At 38.9% G+C, this 23,996-nt stretch overlaps 1 protein-coding gene across 6 annotated transcripts in view; it reads left to right on the forward strand.

Moving 5' to 3' along the window:
* LOC109112212 (protein CBFA2T1-like) overlaps positions 1-23,996 on the forward strand; it is a 56,991-nt gene that overhangs the window by 27,581 nt on the left and 5,414 nt on the right. For 5 of the 6 annotated variants that reach the window (XM_042776906.1, XM_042776910.1, XM_042776908.1 and 2 more), the window contains 8 exons: positions 10,579-10,716; positions 12,722-12,963; positions 14,596-14,685; positions 17,800-17,981; positions 21,079-21,329; positions 22,361-22,458; positions 23,064-23,265; positions 23,498-23,566. In XM_042776906.1, coding sequence (XP_042632840.1) covers positions 10,579-10,716; positions 12,722-12,963; positions 14,596-14,685; positions 17,800-17,981; positions 21,079-21,329; positions 22,361-22,458; positions 23,064-23,265; positions 23,498-23,566 — 1,272 coding nt within the window. The remainder of the gene's footprint in view (positions 1-10,578; positions 10,717-12,721; positions 12,964-14,595; positions 14,686-17,799; positions 17,982-21,078; positions 21,330-22,360; positions 22,459-23,063; positions 23,266-23,497; positions 23,567-23,996) is intronic. The other variant, XM_042776907.1, reaches the window with a different exon arrangement.

Raw genomic sequence — 23,996 nt, forward strand, 5'->3', positions numbered from 1 at the left:
TAGCATTCGGAGAACCTCCAGGGCTCTCTGTGGGAACCTCATGAAGTTCTCTGGCTTCTTTCATTTTAGACTTCTGTTAGGCTGTCAGTAGTTGCATGTTGTTGACCAATATGGGTTATTCAGTGGCTATTAGGTTGCTGATATATTCATAATATGATTTAATGACAGTGTACACAAATATACTTACAATTGATAAAATTATATGGCCACTTATGCGACGACCAGTCAAAGCTTTGGACAGATTTGATGTTCCTCTTTAATTAAAAAATATAACTTTTTATACAAAAATCTTATGCTTAAATGTTCAAATGTAGACAAATACACATTGTGCTTACGTGTGACTTTCTTTGCGAAACTAAAATTTTATTTAAGTTTTATAAAGAGTGTCAAGTTTTGATAATCCATTAATCTTGGGAGAATCAAATTTAAATATTTAAGAATCTAACATAAAAATATTTAAGGTCACATTTAATATTTCTCCTTTTTTCTTTTGAATCTTGGCAAATATGAGTGCAGTTTAAGACATTTTTTAGATCTCTTCTGATTCATTTACTTTCCATCATCTCATTGCTCTCTAGGAGAGAAAAAAAAAAGATATTCAAGAGATCTCATATTTGACTTTGTTTTCATGTCTATTTTAGTTGAATCTTTTCATGGGAAACATGTGAGACAAAGTTGACTCCATGAAGTGTCATGAGCTGTTATAAGATGCATTAGCTTTATAAAAACATTCAAAAACAAAGAAATGTTAAGGCTGATTGTAGATTCTGAAACAGACACAAGAGGAAAGTACCACTTGTATTAATCTGCCAAGTTAGAATCTCAAAATGGCCAAATATTGCTCAATGTATATCAGTCTATCACCAGTTATGAACATCCACTTTTTCAGGCCATGTGACATTCTGTTTATGTGATGTTGTTTTCACCAAACAAACTTTTTCAATGACAGAGTGTTGCTTGTGGACCAAGCATAAATCCCTTGAGGACTTGTGTGACTTTAACCTACATGCTGCTAATGAGGGACACGGTGAAAAACACAGCAGTGTTGGTGGATAGCCAGTTAAAGCCATGTGTCTAGGTGCTGAGCCATATTGCATGTGCAGTCTTTCTCTGTTTCTCTCTCTCTTTCTCCCCGCTTTTCAGCTGGCATCTGCTCATGCCAGGAAGCTGAGTGAGTCATTGACTTGAGAGTTGGACGAGCTTCATACTAGCGTTTGAGAGCACTAATCTCAGTATGAAAGGCTTTTTATTGAAAAATGCTCTAATTCTGCCTCTCTAGATAAGAAGTCAGTAAATAATTATTTACTGTTTGTTCAAAAGATGCTGGAAATTGCAGTTGTGCTTGTAGTGTAATTGCAAAACCTTCATTGTTCCTATTTCAATTATGATTGTCTGTTTGTAGATGAGGCACGAGAGAAGATTATTAGTGTTTTTTATGCGAGTTCCCCTCTGAGGTCTTGCACTGTCACAGCATTTAAGGACTTATCTTTTCCCCTCTTTTTTAAAATCTGGCAACATGATACTGCACAAATCTCTGCGATTTCAACGGATGCGTAACGGCAACCGTGAATCACTTTTATTGTTCCTCTACACTTGTTTTCTTCCTCTGCTCTTCATGCCAATGGGGCCTTATTTCAACAGATGGTTAAAACAGACGTTGAGATAAATCCATTTTGAAGAAGAGGACGAAGGGGAAAAAGTGGCTTCCACTATAAACGTTGCATCTGTTTTTATTGGTCAGTCTTTTTTCTTTCTTTTTTTTTTTTCTTTGACACAAGACCATATTTTGAAATGTATCAGCAGATGGCTCCCGGCCTTTACTATTTACTGCAGAAATGCTCCAGGAACGCATTATCTCACATTATAGCCACACTGTAAAACTAACAGTGCCCACTCGTCAGTGTCCACTTAAGTCGGCATGACTGGCATCAAAGTGGGTAGCTATAGTGTGAAATCACTTTCTTTTAAAGGTTACTGCCATTGGTAACCGATGATGGCATTTACGGTGCGTTTAAGACATGGAATGATTCATACGTCTGTTGTAATCCAGAAATAACATCTCGGGTGGGCGTGCTGCGGAAAGAGACGGACGGAAAAGTACAATCTTTTTAAATATCGGAGTGCACAGGTTGCTGTGTGCTGCGGTTGGTGGTTGGGTGGGTTGGTAACTCTTGAGTGAGCACAGACTGATGCAGGTCCCTTCAGTGTGCGCGTCATTTGATGGGATGGAATGGAACGTTAGCACACCACCTGGCGCCGGCCAAGTGGGGCTCGGGAAAACAATTGCGCCAGGGGAGAAGCCTTGAAAAGTGAGGGCTCAGGGAGAGAGGGAATGAGATGGAGAGGAAGATGGAGATCCAAAGGGACAGGCTTTGTTGCAGGGAGAATGAGCGGAATAAGTGTTGGGAATGAGTTCCAGAAAGGTGGGGGCAACCATACATCTTCCCTGACAAGCCGGCAGGGTTTGATGGGCCACGCTTCGTGCGCCGTTCCATCTGGAGGAGATGATTGCATGGTGCATCAGCGTGCACAAGTTCATAATGTATTCATACCAACGCAACACACTCTCCCAGTTCACCCTCGGCCTCGGATACCTTAGACGGCATCTGAATTTCAATTATCCGAAGAGTCAATTTTTTTTCTCTCTCTCTCTCTCTCTCTCTCTCTCTCGTTCTCACCACATTACTGACTTCTTCATCTTTAATGCACGGTGTCTCTGAAGCACAGCAGCTGGTTGTAATGCCACCTTCGTCATCTACTTTCACAGCACTATCTGTCCTGCGAGACATCTCCCATGAAAGGTGTTCTCTATCTTTGCCTCCTGCACCACATGACCCTGATCTGATGAGCGCAATCCACTATAAGCTATCTTGTCGGCATTAGTATGCAGCTGATTTGCTTCCTGTGGCTTTGGCATGTCTTGCTTCACGTTAGTGGGCACAGCTTTTCTCAGAGGAGCAAAAACAATGTTCCTATGGGGAGAAACCGTCCCTGAACTTACTGGAAATGCATGAATGTGTGGATTTCTGCATTGCTACAGGCACTACAGAAATATAAGGCTGAATCGTCACAGCAGACTTGGTTTCACAAAGCTTCTAAACTAACACTCTAAGTGAATAAGCAATTTTAGCTGGAGTGTGGGAGGATGAATGTATAGTAGTTGCAGCTTTACCGTTTTTCACAATGACACAAAAGTGGAGATGCATTGGCTTGATTCTTTAGTTCATAATGTGTTTGCACATGGGGAGGGCCGCTTCAGAAACTACCTATACGGTTTTTAGAACACAGCAAGAAAATTAATGAGATTATTTGTGACCTTCTTCCTTTTCCTCACGTACTGCATGTGTACACGGATGTCTGTTTTACCCACTGTGGAATGAGCTGAACATTATTACTTGTGCAGTGAGTGATGTAAGAGACATGCAAGTCGAGCTGTGTGCGTCAAACATATGAACAGTCTCATGTTTTTTTCTGATTACGTTATCTGAAGAAAAGATCTAACACAGGGTGCAAGTATGAAAGGAGGAGACCAGACTAATGGATGAATATGTTTGTTTGTTTTTAAAGAGTGATATTGATATCTAGGATACAAAAGTACAGACTATAAGCTTAAAGCTTATAATATTTTAAACTGGAAGAATTTGCCATTATCCATTCCGCCACATTAACCAGACCATAGTTCATTCATTAGTTAGCTGTTTGGTTGGTTTGTTTTGGATTTCTATGTAATATTCTGTGTAGATAATGTACTATTTAGTCTAATTGTCCCCATGAAACAAAAATGTTTTTAATCAAATAAATACAAGTAAAAAATGCGAAACGTAATTCAGTGTTTACAGAAGAGACTTTGAGACACCTATGTGCTGTCTCTGTTAAGGGATGGTGGATATTATTATTCAGTATATTTAAATACTATTTAGAGGGCCACTAAATAGCAAATAATTTTTATTTTTTATTTTATTGAACTTCATGGAAGTCTGTAGAAATAGACAGCATGCACTGCTGACTGTTTAGATCTTAGAGGCAAACTGACTAACTGAATCTGAAGGATGTGACTCAGTTCTGCACCAAATCATACTGGTCTTTAGTAGTGGTCTTATAAAATAGTATAAAAGTTTGTTATTCCTCTTTGACTTCTGTGTGTGTTTTTACATGCATATTGGTGATCTAAGCACAAAGATATAAGGGAAGCAGCTAGAAGAGCCAGTCACGTCTTAGCAAGATGTTCACTTGGACTGTCGGGTCGAGAAAAACGACCAGGCATGGAATGAAGATGAGCGAGTCGGTGCTTTCTAATGCTCAGTTTGGCGTGCCATTTAATTGCGATCCATATGACTCGAGAGGTTTTTTGAAAAGCAATGAAAGACCTTGCTGAACAGGAAAATGGAAAGCACTTCATCGTCCTTCCTGGGAGCCACATTAAATCTCTTGCTGCATCAATATCCGTGGTGGCCTGCCTAAAATTCACCTGTGGCGTTCATCCGCCAGTTGCCCAGTTTGAAAGGCAAGGTAACTGCCAAACAAATGCACTCTGTGCGTTAACTGTCCACAGATTAACTTTATGAAATCAGGGCAGGATGGATGTGCACTCTGGTAAGTTTTTGAGCCTGTTTAAAATGCAAAATTGCTTCTTTTCCACTCCCAAGGTGGGAACTCATTTGAATTGAGTTATGCATTTCTTTTTCAACAACATATTTCCACAGTCTACCACTTTTAGGTGGGTTAAATGCTGCTGTTGTACAATGCAGTTTTATCAGCAGTCCTTTTTTTACTTTGAATAATAGGAGATAAAATATATAAAAGTTGTGCAAATGTACCCTGCACTCCACACCATGTATGTAATACCAAGTTTTTCAGACACTCTTAGTCTAATGGAAGTAGTGAGATTATAATATAAATAGTATAAAACACTTTTATCTGAACATTTTTTTTCCTTTTCTTCAGATGGGTTTTTACAATCATTGATTGTTCTTTGTTTGGAATTCATCCATCTTAACTGTATAAAAGTGAGATGTATTATAGTGATTATTATTTCACTCGAACATGGGATGACGCACACTATGGAAGTGCAGTGCTTTTAAGTTGTCTGATGTGTAATATTTCAGAAGAAAGTAGTGAAGGAAATATAAAACACAATGGATATGTTGTGCTGACGGATCCTTATGGAGGACATTCCACATTTACACCACCTTGTCATACCTTCCTATTTCTTCAAGAAGTCATAATCTCAGTGTTTATGTTGTCCAGACCTGTGAACACACACATGTGTGCTCGCAGATTACAACCTATTTTTTACCTCCTATCATCCATTTCTGGCTGACAGGTAAGAAGAGAGGATGAGGTTTAGAGCCTTGGGGTTGTTTCTCTTTTCCCGATTTCCAATCCAATCCCAACTTTGACCCAGATGTTAATCCTCAATTACACATGTAGATCCACAAGCTGCTTTTTATGTCACCCTGGGCTCCTTCTGAGACCAAAGCTGAATAAAAGTCTTTCCTGTAGACCTTATCTGTCTTGGACAATAAATATAATTTTTCACAATTTCATGTGGTATTTTCCAATTATAACCATCTGACAGGCATATTGGTTTAGAATAGCTTTCACACTAGTAGGGGTCTATGATTTCCGTGATGCGGAATACGCAGACGGAATTGCGGAATCCAGTCATAAAAATGGAATTCGCAGTTTAACGCGGAATGTCACAGAATTTGTCATTGATTGAATTAATCAAAAGTAGGTCATTACACTTAAATCAAATTGCGATATGGACTAGTATCTGTAACTATTTTGCCATAAAAAAAAATAGATTTAAATTTGAATCCTGAATGTTCTGCGTGTCTCTGTTAACGAATGGCGCAGAAGCGCAGTTTAATTTACTATATACTGAAGCACGCGTGATGCTTAGTTCTTGTTTCTCTTTGTGTTTGGATGTGAACACATGAACAACATCTCCAGAACTGCTCTGAGAGTCACTTCATGAGCATTTGACCGTTTGATTTGAGTAAAACTAGCATCATATCACATACACAGAACTGTAAAGGTATTCACGGTAACCCATCAGAATAAAAGTCCGGTTTGATTTGGAGTCTATTTTTCAATAAAAGGTGCATAGCCTACTACTACTACTAAAATGAAACAAACTTTTTTTTTATTAGGAATAATCACACAACATTTCTTCTATGTTTTTAATAGTAAATCCCCTTTGTTTACCAAAAAAATAAAGTTTGCTTAATTTTCAGAAACCAGAAAATTTTTAGTACACAACACAAAATTTCTGAGGGGAAAAAAATCATAAGGCCACTTTAAGAAAAAAAGGAATAAATTAAGTGGTTTTATGCATTCAAATAATTAGACATGCTAAAACACAGAATTTGGTAACAATAAAAAATATGGTGAGAAAAAATAAAACATTTCATAGGGCCCTTAACATGTAATTTTTGTTAAAACTTGTATTAAATTGATGTGAAAATGTATAAGTTTCATGGTTTTAGTTAGTTAGAGATGTGTTTTAATTAATAAACTTTAATTTAGCTATTAAAAAATTCGAGAAAATTTTAAACTGAAATAAAAACAACAGAATCCAGGAAAATTAAAACAGAAAAAATGGAATTTAGGAAAAAATAAAATGGATTTCATAGGGCCCTACACTAGTGGTTGGGCTGTTTTATTCATTTCAGACTTGTTCTGTGGCTCTTGTGAATTATAGTGCCTGGACTTGTCACATTGTTAACATTTCAATGTAATAACTGGCCCCATACTGAGATCTTAATGTTGAATCAAGCCACAATTGCTTTGCTTCATCCCTTTCACTGACTCAAGAATCTTTCATTTCTATCATTGTGTTTTTGAATGAATATCATGGACCAAATGCAGAGTCCCCTTATTAGAAATAATTATATGTCGCATTGACATTACCAGCACTGCTTTTTCACTGTAGCCTGTCCATCATTTCCTCGTTGCTTTTTTATTTGCTTTTTTTTATCAATACAGATACAAAAATGTTAATCAACACATATAGGTGTGAGACTAAAGACCCCTGCTGATTATTCTCTCATTTCTTTATCAGAGGAAATAAATGGTTAGCTTAGGTGGGGATAGATGGTAGCCATGCCTGTTTAATATATTAAGCTTTGTTTTTAGTGTGGACGACTCTGTTCTCAATTTGGGGAAAGGATTGAAAGTGTATGGGAAGCAAGTATGGGGCAGATTAAGCCTACACAGACACATATGTTTAGGATCTGGTGCACACATACAGCCACAGAGGTGCCTAGGGAATGGGAGCCATACGGAGCTGAAATTCCCACCTTTTTATCTCTTGTGCTTTCCTGGTCAGACTGTGGATGTCTAAAAGCACCCGCCTTTATTTTTTAGATCATACTGCAATGTGTACATGGGAAGCAAGACAATAGCTGGTATCTTTAGCTGTGAAACATCTTTGAAAGGCGGTTCATAGCCATTATCAGCTATCTGTACTTAATATTCTTCTGTGGAGTAAAACATGCTGAAAAGAGAATGGTGAGTAAAAAAGAAAAGGTAAAATAGGAGCCCCTGCTGTTATCAGAGTTAAAGTGATAGTTCACCCAAAAATGAAAATTTTAATTTTATCTGCTTACCCCCAGGGCATCCAAGATGTAGGTGATTTTGTTTCTTCAGTAGAACACAAATTATGATTTTTAGCTTCAGGCGTTGCAGTCTCTCAGTCTACAGTGCTTGTCAATGGTTACAGAATCTATGAGAGAAAAAAAAACATGCACAGAAAAATCCAAATTAAACCCTGTGGCTCATGACGATATATTGATGTGTAAAGACACAAAGCGAATGGTCTGTGCAAGAAACTGAACAGTATTTATATTGTTTTTTTACCTCTGATTCATGCAATGTCCGAACTGTTAGAATTCATGTGAATGCGCTTCACAGCAGCCTGCATCATCTTCATCTGTGGCTTCTTGGATCGCAGACTTATATGCCACCATCTCTCGGATTGACACTCTATCTACAATCTCAATCGGGAGGGTCAATTGTCCACTTGAGAGATAGGTGGCGGTAATGCACTTATAAGTCTGCGATTTATCTGTGCATGTTTTTTTTTTCTCTCATAGATTCTGTGACCATTGACAAACATTGTAGACTGAGAGAGTGCAACGGCTGAAGTTAAAAAAATCATAATTGAAGAAACAAAGTCCACTTGTGAATACCCCTTTGGGGGTAAGCAGATAAGTGCACATGCAATTTTCCTTTAAACACAACTTGGTGGACTACCCCTTAAGGGGACCTGCGTTGTAATGCACTATAAGTCCGGCTGCGATTTATCTGTGCATGTTTTTTTTTTCTCTCAGATGCTGATAGATGAGACTCTGTGACCATTGACAAACATTGTAGACTGAGAGAGTGTGAATCTTTCAACGGCTGAAGTTAAAAAAATCATAATTTGTGTTCTACTGAAGAATCAAGTCCTAGCGCTCTGACTTTTGCTACTCTTTTCATTCCTGTTGCCTACGTCCTGGATGCCCGGGGGGGGTAAGACAGATGCCTGACCAATAAACATCAAGAAAGAAATTTTCATTTTTGGGTGAACTACCCCTTTAAGGGGACCTGCGGGACAGTCAGGAAAGTCAGACTACACGTCGCAGACACAGGGCGGCTGCCGGCTGCTTGCCCTGACACACAGTGTTCCCAGAGCTGGTACAACATGTACATGTCTGTCTGTATGTAAGAAGTAGAGAGAATGAGGGTGCTGATGGGTCAGTACAGATGCTGATATTGTAAAACAACTAAAATGAGACTCCAGCATTAGTCATGACCTTATGGAGTAAACAGCATGAAGCTGAGTAAACAGCATGAAGCTGTCATTTTGTGTAAACATGTTTCAGCTGCTCTGGTGCAGCGAGCGAATTACTCTTTGGGATATAAAAAAAAAAAAAAAAAAAAAAAACATGCACATTCCCTAAAAATTGTTGGTGCTTGGCCAAGTGTTCTTCCAAACAATCAGATTTTTACATGCTTTTTTGGCCTGGCAAACGATCAAATTCCACTGAAAGGGAATCAGGCCATATCTAGAGACCAGACTGTCATAGACCAAACAGCAAGCAGTGATCTAGAAATCATTCACAAACCCTAGTAACCACATAGCAACAAATGGTAACACACAAGCTCTGTGACAGCACATTTTTAACCACATAGCAACAAATGGTAACACACAAGCTCTGTGACAGCACATTTTGTACATTATGTACATTAAACTAGTGTTGAACTATTATTAACTAAATTCTTAACGTGTAACGCGTTACTAAGGGTGCTTTCACACTAGCACTTTTGGCGCGCACCTGGGTTCTATTGACATCAGAGGTCGGTATGTTTGGATGATGTGAACGCTGTCTTCCATTTTGCCGCATTCTCCTCCCCCATCGTTACTAAGCAACTAGTGTAAACAGCTGCTGGCTTGATGATGCAAACGTACCGCGGTTCAGACCCAAATAATATAATGTGAACACAGTCCAGCGGTGGCAGGGGGAGGGGGTGCATTTGAACTCGGGTTCGGACCAGGCAATCGACCCAAGTGTGAAAACACCCTAAATAACACTGTTTTGGTCTCCTGAACTTCTTTCAGAAATATGTCACAAAATTGAACCGAAACTCAGCGAATACTGGACACACAGACGTCTGTAGAAAACTTTAAGTGTCTACTTTTAAATTAACCAATTCAAATCGAAAACAAATATTCTCTGATTATGTAATCTGTATGAGACTGACGCGAGGTCCAGCCTCAGAGGTCATTATCTGGAGCCATACCTGCGTGCAGACACCCTCATTACCTAGATACAAAAAAAATAGATCTTTTTTTGTTTTTGTTTTTTTATGGAAGAAGACTTGAGGAATAAGCCGGAATTTACCTTAAAAGAACAGCGCGATCTGATGCGTTACATTGGTAGAATGGTTACATTGCAGAATGATGAATATTACAGTCTAGGAATATTTAGATCAGTGTTTACTGATCTACTATCAAATGTTGATGTTTATAATGTGCTAAGCAATAAGAATTTAGTTTAGAAAATATCAGAATGTTGTTTATGAACTGTTTGGTAATACAGACAAACCATATGTGCATGAATGACATTACAAAATCACGTTGTTTACGATTCGAATAATTAAATTACTTATAAAGTAATTAAATTGCTTTTTAGACAGAGTAATTAGAAAAGTAATTTACATACAATATTGATGATGTAATTAGTAATTAATTACTTTAGTTATTTAAATATGTTTTTGATGATGTTATTGTTTATTAATTGTTTAGTGAGTTATGGTGTACTTTAGACATTACATGTCTGTTGTAGATGCTGAAGACCTCTGTGGGGCTCCTCCAGATTTCTGAAACATTTTAATGAGAATATTGCCGGTGTCTTTGATCATTTGGGAAATGGGGATGACAGCTGGAATTTCACTGGTGTTACTATCTCTGAACTCTCTGAAGGCGTGTACCGTCTATGTAGCTGCGTGTGTATATATTTTACAGGAGCTCATGTGCTGTTGGGATATCACTGAGGTCTCACAAGAACTGTTCCACTTTTTCTTCTGCAGATCGCACTGAGAAGCGCTCCACTATGCCTGACTCACCTGCTGATGTGAAAACACAGTCCAGGTTAACTCCGCCCACCATGCCTCCTCCCCCCACCACACAGGGAGCTCCCAGGACCAGCTCCTTCACCCCCACTGCATGTGAGTTCTAGCACACACTGTTCTCGGCCTATACATAGACACCTTAACAGAAGACCATTGCATATGAATGACACAAATGTATAAAATAGTCCTAAAATACCTTTTTAAAATGAGTCCAGTTCTGTTTCTGTTCTTCCTTGAAAAGTGTGGATATCTAAATAAGTTTCCAGCATCTACACTATTTTAACAGAGTCAGTCTAGCCAGATCAATGCAGTATAGATTTTTACATTTGGTTAATAGAAAGGGAGTTTATGGAGATGCATTGTTTCTTTTAAAAATTGTTCTGCATATTTGGGTCGTGTTGAAAATTTTGACTTTCATGCTGAAATTTGGAATTCCAATCCATCTTCCTGCTTTTTACAGTTTGTGATGTGACAGTATTGTTGACTAGTTGGTTTAAAGGAAATGTGCTTCAAATTTTAAATCAGTTGTGTTCGCGTCCAATAGAGATCAGTACAGAAGCTGCATGGATTTCCAATCATATGTGTAAATCGAATTTTCAGATTCAATTTGAGCTTCAGTTGCATTAAAATATTTGAATTGACTGTTTGTGACTGCTAAACTAGATGTGATGTGTTCTAATCGAGATTGAGCACAAGGTCAGTTTTAAAATGTTATTTTTTAAATACTGTTTCTGTAAAATGGGTAATTATTCATTATGTCAAAAATTGTTACTTTATACTCTTTTACTCCAATTTTTTTTTTTGGATTGTTCCTAGAAAACCTACTATATTTTGCTTTCTTTTGTTTTGTGTGAATATATTCATTTTAAACATGTGAATAGGTGGAGGGTAACGGTTGCTTCATGTTTCTAGGGGGGTGAAATACAGTACGGAAATCATACTTAAATGTCAGAGATAGTGGAAAGGCATTATAAATTGTCCTAATTAATACTAATAATAATGATAATGTTTTATTTAAATAGCTCCTTTCTAATGTTCAAAGTTACTTTATAAAGCCAAAGAAAATTACAATGCACCACAAATATGGAAACAAAAGCAATCAAAACACAGAACAATAGAAAAAATGTAAAGTAAAGTGGTAAAATTATACAAGGCTTTAAGGCCAACTGGTTGACCAGTCATTCAGATAATCCATCAACTTTGTCGATTTTAAAGAATTTAATTACATTCATTACAGTCAACATGATTTCGCCTTGTCTTTTGACCAGCAGATTTTTACATCTGCCCGCTGGCTCGTGGCACAAAGAGCATCACACATGCCAGCTCAGGGGAGCGCTAGAGCGGCTCACTATCAAAGGCGTCCGTGCCACAGCCTCCCAGCACCACGTCAGTGTAATTGAGCAGTGGTGTGCTGTCAACAGCAGTAACACATTCATCTCTCTGATGTTACATCCCTAAAAACAGATCAGTTGGACTCTGCAATTAGCGCTTATGGAAAAAAGAGACAAAACGCAAGCCGGGTCTGAAGCAATCCAGAGTCTTTTTAAAGGCAGACTCTAATTATACATTCTGAAGGTTTAACAAAGCAAGCGCTTTGATTTCCCCTCCATGTAATTGTTACCAGATGCAACTCAAGTATCTTGTTTCTGTTCTGTTGGAGGAAGGCCAGGCAAACGAGGCTATCACGCAGCCTAATCTCATTAGAGAGACGTTGATTCCAAGCTGCATCCCTCCGCTGCGTATGTTTCTCATCGTAGCACGGGGTGCACTCGACCACATGTATTCTCCTCCTCTGGGCTTAATATGTCTGATGTATGGAAGCAAGAACGCATGGCTTCCTTCTCACAACTGCCATGGATGATTCAAAACAAATGTTCCACTGTCACAAGAGCCTCGTTCAAGCACCGTCAGTCACAGGCATTCATACGCCAATGTCATTTTTGACAAAGGATTGCTTGCAGCTTCTTTTTTTAAGGAATGTTCCTGGCAGTTTTTAATATGAATCTTTTGGGTTTAAATCATTCAATGTACTTGGGTTAAAAATAATAATGCCAAAGTTCTCTTTGTGGCATGTAGAAATCATTTTGTTTCTGTTTTCCAGTAACGAATGGCACCAGTCACTCTCCCACTGCACTGAATGGAGCTCCATCTTCACCCAATGGTTTCAGTAACGGGCCTTCATCATCATCTTCATCCTCGTTGGCCAATCAACAGCTGCCACCGGCCTGTGGTGCAAGGCAGCTCAGCAAGCTCAAACGCTTTCTCACGACACTACAGCAGTTCGGCAATGACATCTCACCTGAGATAGGAGAACGAGTTCGTACCCTGGTGTTGGGGCTTGTGGTAAGTCCGCAGTCACAAACTGTGTGGCACTTACTGGCTAAAATTCACTATCTATTGTGTATATGCATGTCATTAATCTTACTCTGAATGATTCATCCATGCATAAGTTTGATTTTTAAAGTTTCACTTTGCGTAAAATGAAATTTGCAGGACTTCTCCAGTCATTTAAACAGCTTAACCCCTACACTTGCAAGCTTGCATTCACCTGCATCTGAAATCTTAAATTCCAGTCAACAACCATTGAACTGAACCAAGTCCCCACCCTATAGTTTTTTCTTTTTTGATAATCTGTTTCACGCAGATGTACACCACAGTATGGAAGAAAATCCCTAATTCCATTTCTTCATGACGTTAATGGGAAAAAGGAAAGGATTTTCTAACATAGTGTATATAAGTGTATATTCTGACTCAGTCTTTAGGAAAAAAAACAGTTGTCTCTTCCAAGATACTAGTGTTTATTGTCTCCTGAAATGTTTGCAGACAGTAGAAATTGATTTGTTTTGCTTTCTTGCCACCAAAAAGGTCTTGATACCAAATCTTGTTTGGCTTTCATCATCGAAAATAAAGGCTTGTCCAACAACAATAAATCAAATACAACACATCTGTAGCTAAGTATAGCAACATAACTGAAAAAAAAAAAAAAAAAAAAAAACGCTTGACAAGATGTGCACCATAAGCTGTATCACAGCGTTATTTTCGTTAATATGTAGTTATGGAATAAACAATGGTGAAATAGCAGCCTGTACTAGAGGAGGGCTGCTTTAATTAGCCATTCCAAAGGAAAGCTCTTTTTTTAAAGCGGGCATTTGTTTATTTTTTGCTGTGTCTACATGCACAGGCTTCCTTGTGTCCCCTTGGCTTCCGTGGCTCTTTTTAATTCGCTCCCCACTCTGCCTTATTGAAAAGAGTGACACACTTAATTAGCGCCGCCGATGCTGGAGAAAAGCTCAGGAGGCTTTCTGGCTGTCAAAACAGGCCGCTGCAATCTGGCTGAACAGATGTAAGCCTAATGTAACAAAATTCAGGTCTGGGAAATGAGGGGAGAAAAAAAGCCTGTGTATTTTTCTCAAATGTACGACTCCTTGCTCTCTTTCCCATCTTTCCTTCCGCTAGCTCTCTTGGAAATAACATGTAGAAAATTGAAAATAGTGTCCTATCAGTCCTATCAGTATGTTAAAAGATGATAGAGCAGAGAGCAGGAAAGATCGAAATTAGTAATTTCTCTCTTTTTACACTGCCGAGTTTAACAGGGGTGAGATATATGTCAGTTCGGTAGGGAATAAGACACGTTTTTTTAAAGCCGCATATCTTCTGTGTGCATTATGATGTTTATGCCATGTTTTATCTTGCAGAGCAAGTTGTGCAGTGATACTGCATCTGTAGTTTTGTCTGCATACATGTTTGTGCATGTGTTTGTTGACACAATGATGACGTGGTCGGCGCATGCACATGTAAAAGCCTCCAGATCAAACTTCCCCTTACGAGGCCTTTCACCACAGCCATCCATATGCCTCCCATTACAGTCTTTAAATCGTTCAATCTTCAGCAGGATATAGTTTTGCCTCCAATAAGTAATATCATCACATAATGTTTTCCACATGTATTCATGTCTTTTTTCCTCTCTCCCTGCAGAACTCCACTTTAACTATTGAGGAATTCCACTCCAAACTGCAAGAAGCGACCAACTTCCCACTCCGACCTTTTGTCATCCCCTTTCTGAAGGTATTGCACAAGCAATCTGGAAAACATTTAAACAACTGAGGCACAGATGTACATATTTCTCCCAGCTTTCGATTTTTTTCATCCCTCGCTTTTAAATGGCCTAAATGAAAACATGGTTTCCTCATGAGCAAAGAGGCATCAGGTTTCTTGATCACTGGGACCTATTTTTTTAATTTCTCTTTGGAAATATATGATGTGAACATAGATTATTCAGTGTAACAGCACCATACGGGCCCATCCCACTACACAGTTTTTTATTCATATGTGCCAATGGACACCCTTGTTCGGCCGTCACTTTTCTCACACGCCGAATTTCGGAGGGCAGGGCACATCTGAAACCATTACCACAGTAAGACGATCTGTTGTCTGGGAGAATATCAACCTTTGCCCTCTCTGCTCCCCATTTGTCACTGCAGCTCTTATTTCATTACAGTTAAATGTGTCTCAGGGCCTGTTTATGTTGGAGCACTTAACACGAACCATTCAAATAAACACTCTGCATATTATTCTTTCGACCAAGGGAAGTATTTGAGTTACACATGCCATACTTTTGTATCACATTATCGTGTTCAAGATTAAAATGATTGTAGCCTAATTTTTTAATTTATGACATATGTAGCAAATAGACATCAGCGCTTGATAGAGATTAAATTCTCATGAGCATATGGTGACTGCTGTATCCATCCACCCTCAATCGTTAGCCATTCGTTTTCATCTGCTTGTAAGTGACAGCTATTACGCACGGCGCTCCAACCTACCCATTCCCTCCCTCTTTGTCTAACCTTCACCCCCTTCCCCCTGTTTCCCATCTTTCTCTTGCGCTTTGCTTTCTTCCGTCTTCCTTTCCATAATAATGAAATAAGCGACCAGTGGAGATGGATCACATCTGTGTTGTTTACTCCATTAGATGATGATGGAAAGGGATCTGTCTGTTTGATGTGGTCTACGTTCTCGCGGCATGCCCTTCGAAGGCATTTCATCTTGTCCACTGCTTGTCCTGGCAGGCTCTGTCGTAAAGAAACTGGTCCCATTAGGGGTTGTGCCCGGTCACTAACAGATGCAAAGAAGCATACAGGGACACTTCCCTGATTCACTCACTCTCGCGCAGCTCCACAACATATGGTTACTGTAGCATGCAGTCAGGAGGGGTGGCATCAAAGATGCAACTTGTGGTTTTTTTTCTCGCTCCCTCTTTCCCTATCGTCTAATTTTAGTGGTTTTCCTCAAAGGAGCCTTTAATGACAAATACCATATGGCTGTGGGAACAGGGGCTTTTATAAGTGTGCAGAAGCACAGCTGCAACAATGTGCATTAGCAGCGTTTTTTCATTAGGCTAATGTTGTCTAGCGACCCTCCCGTCAGAGTTGGGTTTTGCGGAGAAGTGTTTACAGGAAGGGCAGCGTGCATCACACTAATGGTGTAATCCAAATTCGACGCCAGCTGACGGCCTTTGTGCTGATGGCTTTTGTTTATGATTTCTCTAAATGGATTCCTCGTCAGATAAATTTGTAATATTTAGCCGCCGTTTCATTCAGCAGGCTCCATAAAGCCTGTAAGCACATGTGTTCCTCTGCGGCTCTGTGCCTCATTGCTCAGAGACGTTCTCAGCGTGACATAGGCGACGCTTCACCAGCTAGCAGTGCAGAGGAAGTGAGGATTACATATACGTGGCAAACTGCTTTGCTGCTTGTGTTTGATACGCTGGTTTCCAACTAGTGCTAATGGACCACACAGGAGCTGGAGAACACACTCTTGACATAATCGAAGCAAACGCATTTTTATAAACTTGCGGGATTTAATTAAAACATTGATAATGATAAACAAAAAAAACTGCAAACTAGTGTTCTAACTTTTATTGATGAATAAGCTTTCCTTATTCATTATCTTGAAATACACTGCAAGAACGACTTTCTTTCTCAGTATTTTGCCTTGTTTTCCAGTAAATAAAATATCTAAACATTCTTAAAACAAGATAAATTAAGGTTAAAAGCAAAACTATTTATGATATCAAGATATTTATCAAAATGTATAAAAATTAGGTGAGTTTAAACAAGAGACATCAGCCAATGGAGTCAAAACAAAACTTAGTTCTAAGAGAAAATCATTTTTGCATTGTACATGTTGTATGTGAACTGTCACTAACTATGAGGACCTCCATTTAATGAAAATCAGAGGTCACAAAGGGTCAAAGCAATTTCACTGGCTTCTGGTAATTATCATCATAAACTACTAACAGACCATTACCTCATACAGCTGGTGACCAGGCAGACTTTCATAAACAATCTCCATCATCATCATTAAAATTTATCAGAATAACATATTTACTTTTTTTTTTATATTTTACTGTTCTGATTTTTGCAATTTATTCTGCATCATGACAAGCAGCCAAATTTTGGCCACATTTTCTCTAAAGTCTGTGCTTTCATTGTACTTCGTTCAATATTCAATCAACGCACTGCACCTAATTTTAGCCATTACATCACTGAAAAGGCACACAGTGGGAGTACAATGAAGAATATTCCAGAGCTGAAAGGATGTTTGATTATAGTCTTAGATCAGAGTCACAGGCCGTAGAGAAAGAAAGAAAGAAAACAGAGATGAAGAAAGCACAGAGAGAGAAAATAGACATCATCCTCCAACTAACACCTTGTGCTGTTTAGATGCTGCAATAGTACGACTATCGCTGGATGGGGATTCACAAAAACCTTTCATCTGCCATGAAAATGCTCCTCAGTGTGTCTTTGAAGTGGCAAGGCCTCCAAGTGCTTTCGGAGAAAGCCAAGCCAGCTAGTAATCACAACGAAGATTCAGAGGAAATGAGACAGAAAGCAAACGCCACCCCCCCACCCACCCCCCCAAAAAAACCTTCTGCTTTGAGGATGTCACTTTCTACGCTGACCATGATTGCTCATATCAAGGGCCCAGGGCACTAATGCATGTTTCAGGTCACAATAGAGTGCTGCTCAAAAAGGCACGAGTGTCTTTATTTTGAAAGAATGTACCTGTAATGATAATAATGAGTAAACAAAAAATGGTGTTTAGAGCCTCTGGCTATGGACAGCTTCATAGTGCTGCATCTGCTCAGCACTTCCTGACCGCTATCTCCCCCTACAGGCCAACCTGCCACTACTGCAGAGGGAGCTGGTGCACTGTGCACGGCTGGCCAAGCAGAACCCTGCTCAGTATCTCGCCCAACATGAGCAACTCCTGCTGGACACAAGCACCACGTCACCTGTCGACTCGTCTGAACTCTTGATGGATGTCAACGAGAACGGCAAGAGAAGAACGCCTGACAGGTGAGCCGAACTGTCAATTAACATTATCATCAATCAGTCATGTAGTTTGGTTGGTATTCAAACAGTCACACTATATTTTCACTTGCCCACGCACACAAAAATATATTTTCTGTACAAAAAGACAGCAAATTTTCAACAAGCTAATTTATGTTTCCAAGGCTATCACAAGTCATTCTGACAGTTTTCTCACCAATTTAAATCAAACAACGTTCAATTTATCACAAAACCAAATGTTTTAATTTGCAAGGTATAAAAACGCATAATCAGTGGAAATGATTTGTAATGACTCTTGTAAAAATCTCTTATTCTAAGAGCTCATAGTATTTAATTTTTGGGAGGGATTTGTCGATAAATTTTTAATTGAGCATTCAGTTGTTATTAAGTGGACTTTAGGAACCCACATACAACTATAGATTTGGAATACATGCTTGTAAAACAGCTGGAGGGCTGTAGAAATGTTGCAGGAGGTTATGAGTGTCTATATTGTCATGCATCATTTGGATTCTCATCCTTTAATGGAGCAGAACCAGGAACCAGACACATCTGGAGAATGCAGGTAGATTCTTTGGAGGCTTCCTGTTTAGATGAACATGAGTGAGAATTCACACTATAAAACTACAGAGGCTAGATGTCTGTTGCGGCCTGAGAGAAAAGATATAAAAGCTCTTATATATAAGTTCACTCCCAGAAGCTCAGAATTATTTCCTCTTTTCAGTGAGGAAATATCATTTTTAATGTGCTATCTTATATGAATACATATCAGCCCAGCTCCCCATGGTTTTTAGAGAAGAATATACAGCTCTCTATTTTTCTGTCTTTTTTTTTTTTTTTTTTATGTAATACCTGCATTTTTGCGTGAGCTCTAATGTATGGCTAGGTGAGTCTGGGGACATGGCTGATAACACATACAGATGAGACTCAGCTTGGATACGGCTGGCTAAGCGCTTCTGTTTCTGCTTAGCTCGGCTCAGCTCGACTCAATTCTCTGCGCTCAGAGTGAGGAGGTGCAAGAGAGAGAGAAAGCAATATTGGAATTTGAAAGGGAGCAATGCTGTCCTTAATCACAGAGCACAATGTACAGTCACTTCAGTCTGATTAATATCAAAGGAATCGGGAAACTACGGCTACAGAGAGAAGCACACCCCACAATGCATTCTTAGTACGACTCTCCTCATTTAGAAGAGAAATGTGTGCAGAGACTTATTTGAATAAAATATTCCATTGTGCTGCATGACCACTATATATTTGCAAAAACAAAAAAGGGTGAATTCCCATTGAAATGAGGATCAGATTCAGTTCACAGCTTTCAATGATCCCCACAAGGACTGTCAATGAGATCTTAGTTGTAAAAAAGTAAAAAAAAAAAAAAAAAAAAAAAAAAGTTTGGCCTCTGTAAGATTTTTTCTATGTATTTTAAGTCTCTTATGCGTGATTAAAAAAAATACAGTAAAACAGTAATACTGTAAAATATTATTTTAGTTTAAAACAACTTAGTTTAGAAATCTTTTGTGACATTATAAAGGTCTTTACTCTCTTTTGATTAAATTAATACATCCTTGCTGAATAAAAGTATTAATTTCTTTCAAAAGAAAAACTGACCCAAAACTTTAGATTTTTTTGTTGTAATTAAGTAGTTTCTTGTTCGTTTACCAAATGCCACATGAAAACAAAGTACAGAGTTTTCATACATAGACACACAGACACAATATTTTAAGCAAATAAAAAATTTAATAACTATAAAAATTAATTTTGCTGATATACTTGAAGTAAAATTCTGAAATTCAGACCTGTGTAATAAAAAAAATACAGTCTAAATAAATTAACGAAAAAAATCATAAAAACACATTTTTGTGGATGGGGGAAAAAGCGAGGGTGAGACATGAGCACGTTAAAATCACCTACCGTACCTGAAACAGAGACACAAGTTCATGCAGAATAGATAGAATTAGAATAGGTATTAAAATGTGTGCGACTGGGGTAAAATAAAGGCAGCTGTGTTTTGGAGGTATGGGTGGAGGAGGGAGGTGGCTTTGAGGAGCATATGGACGGTGATGGATGCGCATTAGCAGCTCATAAAAGCAGCTCACTAGGAAGTTCAGTCTTTTTCAGAGGTAACCGAGGGACAGCCGCCTCATAACACACACACAGTGACTCACATGAGTACCAGCATCTGTGAACACCTGGACCCATGACACATGAAAGTGAAGGGCAGAGCACTGTGAAAGCCCTAGGGATTAGGTGCACCGAGTGAGTCCTGTAAGTGCACATCTCTTAGGGTCCTCGTGTGCTCTGTCAAGACCACTTTTTACTGACAACAAAGTGCTTGACTGAGACATAGAAGCAGCTTTTCTACTTAGCACATTAGATGATAGACTCTTATTGCCTTTCACGTTTTCCCTCGATCCACAGCGGAGGAAAGTACATTACATCAGTGAACACACTGTCCTCAGAATCTTCCATCCAGATTTTATGCTGTTTTGTTATCGGCAAAGAGAACATGCATAAAAAACTTTAAAAAAACAGCCTGTTTCCATCCAAATGGCCTTTTACTCATAAATTGGTGTGCGTCATCCCTAAAAAAAAAAAAAAAAAAAAAAAAAAAAAAAACGAATTGTCACATAAATTCTGTTTAAAATTGTGTTTTATTTGCGTTAAAGCCCCTTTTCTTGACAAAATTGTTTCCAGACTATTTTTGCGACATTTGAAGTATCAATATAGAATTATGAGCTAAATTTAAATGTAAAAAAGATTGTGTCGGCATTTGATAAATTTTATGGATAAATTGCATTTCCATCAGCTTTATCAGTAAATATTTTGAAGCGCTAATTTTTTTTTTTTTTTTTTTTTTTTTTTTTTTTATCCTTAGATGGAAACCTGGCTAGCAGTTATATAAACAATCTATCAATCTATTGTTCTGTTTATTGTTGTCTCTGCCTATCTCTATCTATCTATCTATCTATCTATCTATCTATCTATCTATCTATCTATCTATTTATCAGTCTGTCTAAATATTATTACATTTACATCAGTGTTGCGTTCTTACACTTCTGCTCCTTCCTTCCTGTTCCTCACTCTGGATTCTTCTGTCTCTCTCCAGAACCAAAGAGAACGGCTTTGAGCGGGAGCCGCTCCATCCCGAGCACCCCAACAAGAGGCCCTGCACTATTAGCCCTGGCCAGCGCTTCAGCCCCTCCAACGGGCTGTCCTACCAGCCCAACGGCCTGCCGCACCCCACCCCGCCCCCTCCGCAGCACTACCGTCTGGATGACATGGCCGTCGCACACCACTATAGAGATTCCTACCGCCACCCCAACCACCGCGAGCTCCGCGACCGGCCTCGGCCGCTGGGTAAGAGAGGGCAGATTACAGTAGCATCTGGGGACAGTAATTTATAAGAGCTCTACTGTGCTGTGAAAGATTGTTAGAGTCTGAGACATGCAATATAAGCCGCCTTTGCCACGGCTGCGGTCACCAATTCCTCCAATCCTCAAACTTTGTGAATAACATATTCCATTTTGATGCAAGACCCCTATAAAATTTTGAGGGAAAAAACAAGTTTCAAATAAAACAAGGCTCAAATTCAGTTCATATCCTTTAATAGACCCCAGAAACATAGAGTGTCACAGTAAAAGTGTTTTTTTTTTTTGTTTTTTTTAAGGAAAAGTTACTTGCTTAATTGAATAAATTAGTAATAAATTGTCAAATAAATTAATGATAATTGAAATCAATGAAAATAACAAAAATAAACAAATAATATATGAATATATAGATGTGTGTGTGCATGTGCGTGTGCGTGTGCGTGTGCGTGCGTGTGTGTGTGTGTGTGTGTGTGTGTGTGTGTGTGTGTGTGTAAAACTTTTAATACATTTCTCAGATTATTTTGAGAAAATAAAAGCAATAGAAGCCTCATTCTCTGTGGGCTGAGTTTGCCAATGCTGCAAAGTCCACTGCATGCCACTCAGACTCTCAGAAGTTAAAACAGGCGAGGCTTAGTTGGATCAGGAACATAAACTCCTTTCAAAATGATTTGAGGTTTACATAAAACCAGCTTTCCATATCGGGTTTAAATGTGCTAAAAATACTCAAGCATGTTAGCCAGTGATATATGCATGAGATATGTATAAGCCTGGCAGCTCTGGTGCGGCGTGGAGAGAGTGTGCCCGCAGGCTGCACAGGAGAGCTGAGTGAGGGATGAGACCATGTGAGGAATGTAGAGTGTGTGAGTGATGGAGGATGTCAGGAAGCGGGTGAGCTATGGCTGTGAAACAGACGGGCACGACATGCTGCTGAGGGCAAGCAAGAGAAATGGGAAACTGAGGCCCAAATAGTAACACGTTTAACACTTACTCTCTCTCTCTCTTTCTCTCGTTCTGTGTCAGGGATGCACGGCAGCACTCGCCAGGAGGAAGTCATAGATCACAGACTCACAGACAGAGAATGGGCAGAAGAGTGGAAGCACCTTGACCATGTAAGAAAAGTAATAACATTTTTATTACTATCCAAAGTGTGTGTGTGTGTGTGTGTGTGTGTGTGTGTGTGTGTGTGTGTGTGTGTGTGTGTGTGAGAGAGAGAGAGAGAGAGAGAGAGAGAGAGAGAGAGAGAGAGAATACGACACAAGTGTGTTTGCTGGTATGTTTCTGTGTTTGCATGTGTTTTTTTAAGTTACCATTCTTCTAAACAACAAGATTATACTGAGCTCAGATTTTAGCTAAGTGTCCTGTATCTCAGATATTTGTGTGAGATACCAAAGTCTACAATCATAAATCAAAGATTTTAATACGAATCCAAAGAAGTCTTCCAAAATATCTATATTAATTTGAACAATTTTTGTCTAATAAGTTTTAGGAGAAACGGCATTTATTATTTAAGTTGTAAGTCTCCTCAGCTATAAAAGAGCAACCTCAGAGCATTACCTTTTTTGTCAGGGGTTGGCATTAGTGCTTTAGTGACTGTAAACATATAGAGGAGTGAGTCATTGTTCAATGTATGCCTTTAACATTGTGTTTTTATATCTAAATTGGTCATTTCTATTTAGAGTAGATGTTGTGTTGGTAACACTCTTCCTGCATCTCCCTCCTGCAGCTCCTGAACTGCATTATGGATATGGTGGAGAAGACACGGCGCTCTCTGACTGTGTTGCGTAGGTGCCAGGAGGCTGACCGGGAGGAGCTCAACTACTGGATCCGTCGTTACAGTGATGCTGAAGATATTAAAAAGACCAGCAGCTCCAGCAGCAGTCAGTCCAGACAGCAGAGCCCCGCCAGTCAAGAAAGTAACACATTAGGTAACACTTATTCAGCACAAGAAGGTGTCTACATCACCTGAAAGGCCTCATGTTCTATTTTGTGCATCTGATTGTATATAAACTTGATATGTTTGATCTTAAAAATAACAAAGTAAGTCAGTTGTCCTGATGATAATTTAATGATCTATCATTTATTTTGACTGGTAAAATGGTTGTACCATGTATTGAGTTCATTGTAAATGAAGTGTCCTTACTTCTCTCTCTCTTCCAGATATCCATAGGGAGCTCCTTCACAGGCCAGTGTCTGGATACGTACCTGAAGAAATCTGGAAGAAAGCCGGTTAGCATGCTGTCTTTTTTATTTTTTTAAACATGTACACACACTCATATATGGTGGGAAATCAAAACTAAATTATTCAGACAGAGCTCTTTCAAAGCCTGTCTGTGATTTAAAAGCTCTCTGAAATTCGATCAGTCAGTCAGTTAGTTATTTGTATGCAGAACAGACAGGTGGGAACCTGGTCGGTGTCTCACCAAACTCTGGTGTGATCTCGGCATAACAACTGTTTTCCTGAGATCACGGTTGTTCTTGTGAAAAATCAGGGGGAATTTTTTTAATTAAATGCACAAGAAATTATGTACATATAATAGAAGTTGAAACACTAGGTGCTCGCAGAACAAATATGAATAACTCAGTAAAAACAGACTACGAAATAAATTCATATTTTTAAATAAATAAATGATAAATAAAATACAATAAATTGTATAAT

The sequence above is a fragment of the Cyprinus carpio genome, chromosome A19 (genome assembly GCF_018340385.1).
Source record: "Cyprinus carpio isolate SPL01 chromosome A19, ASM1834038v1, whole genome shotgun sequence".
Lineage (NCBI taxonomy): Eukaryota > Metazoa > Chordata > Actinopteri > Cypriniformes > Cyprinidae > Cyprinus > Cyprinus carpio.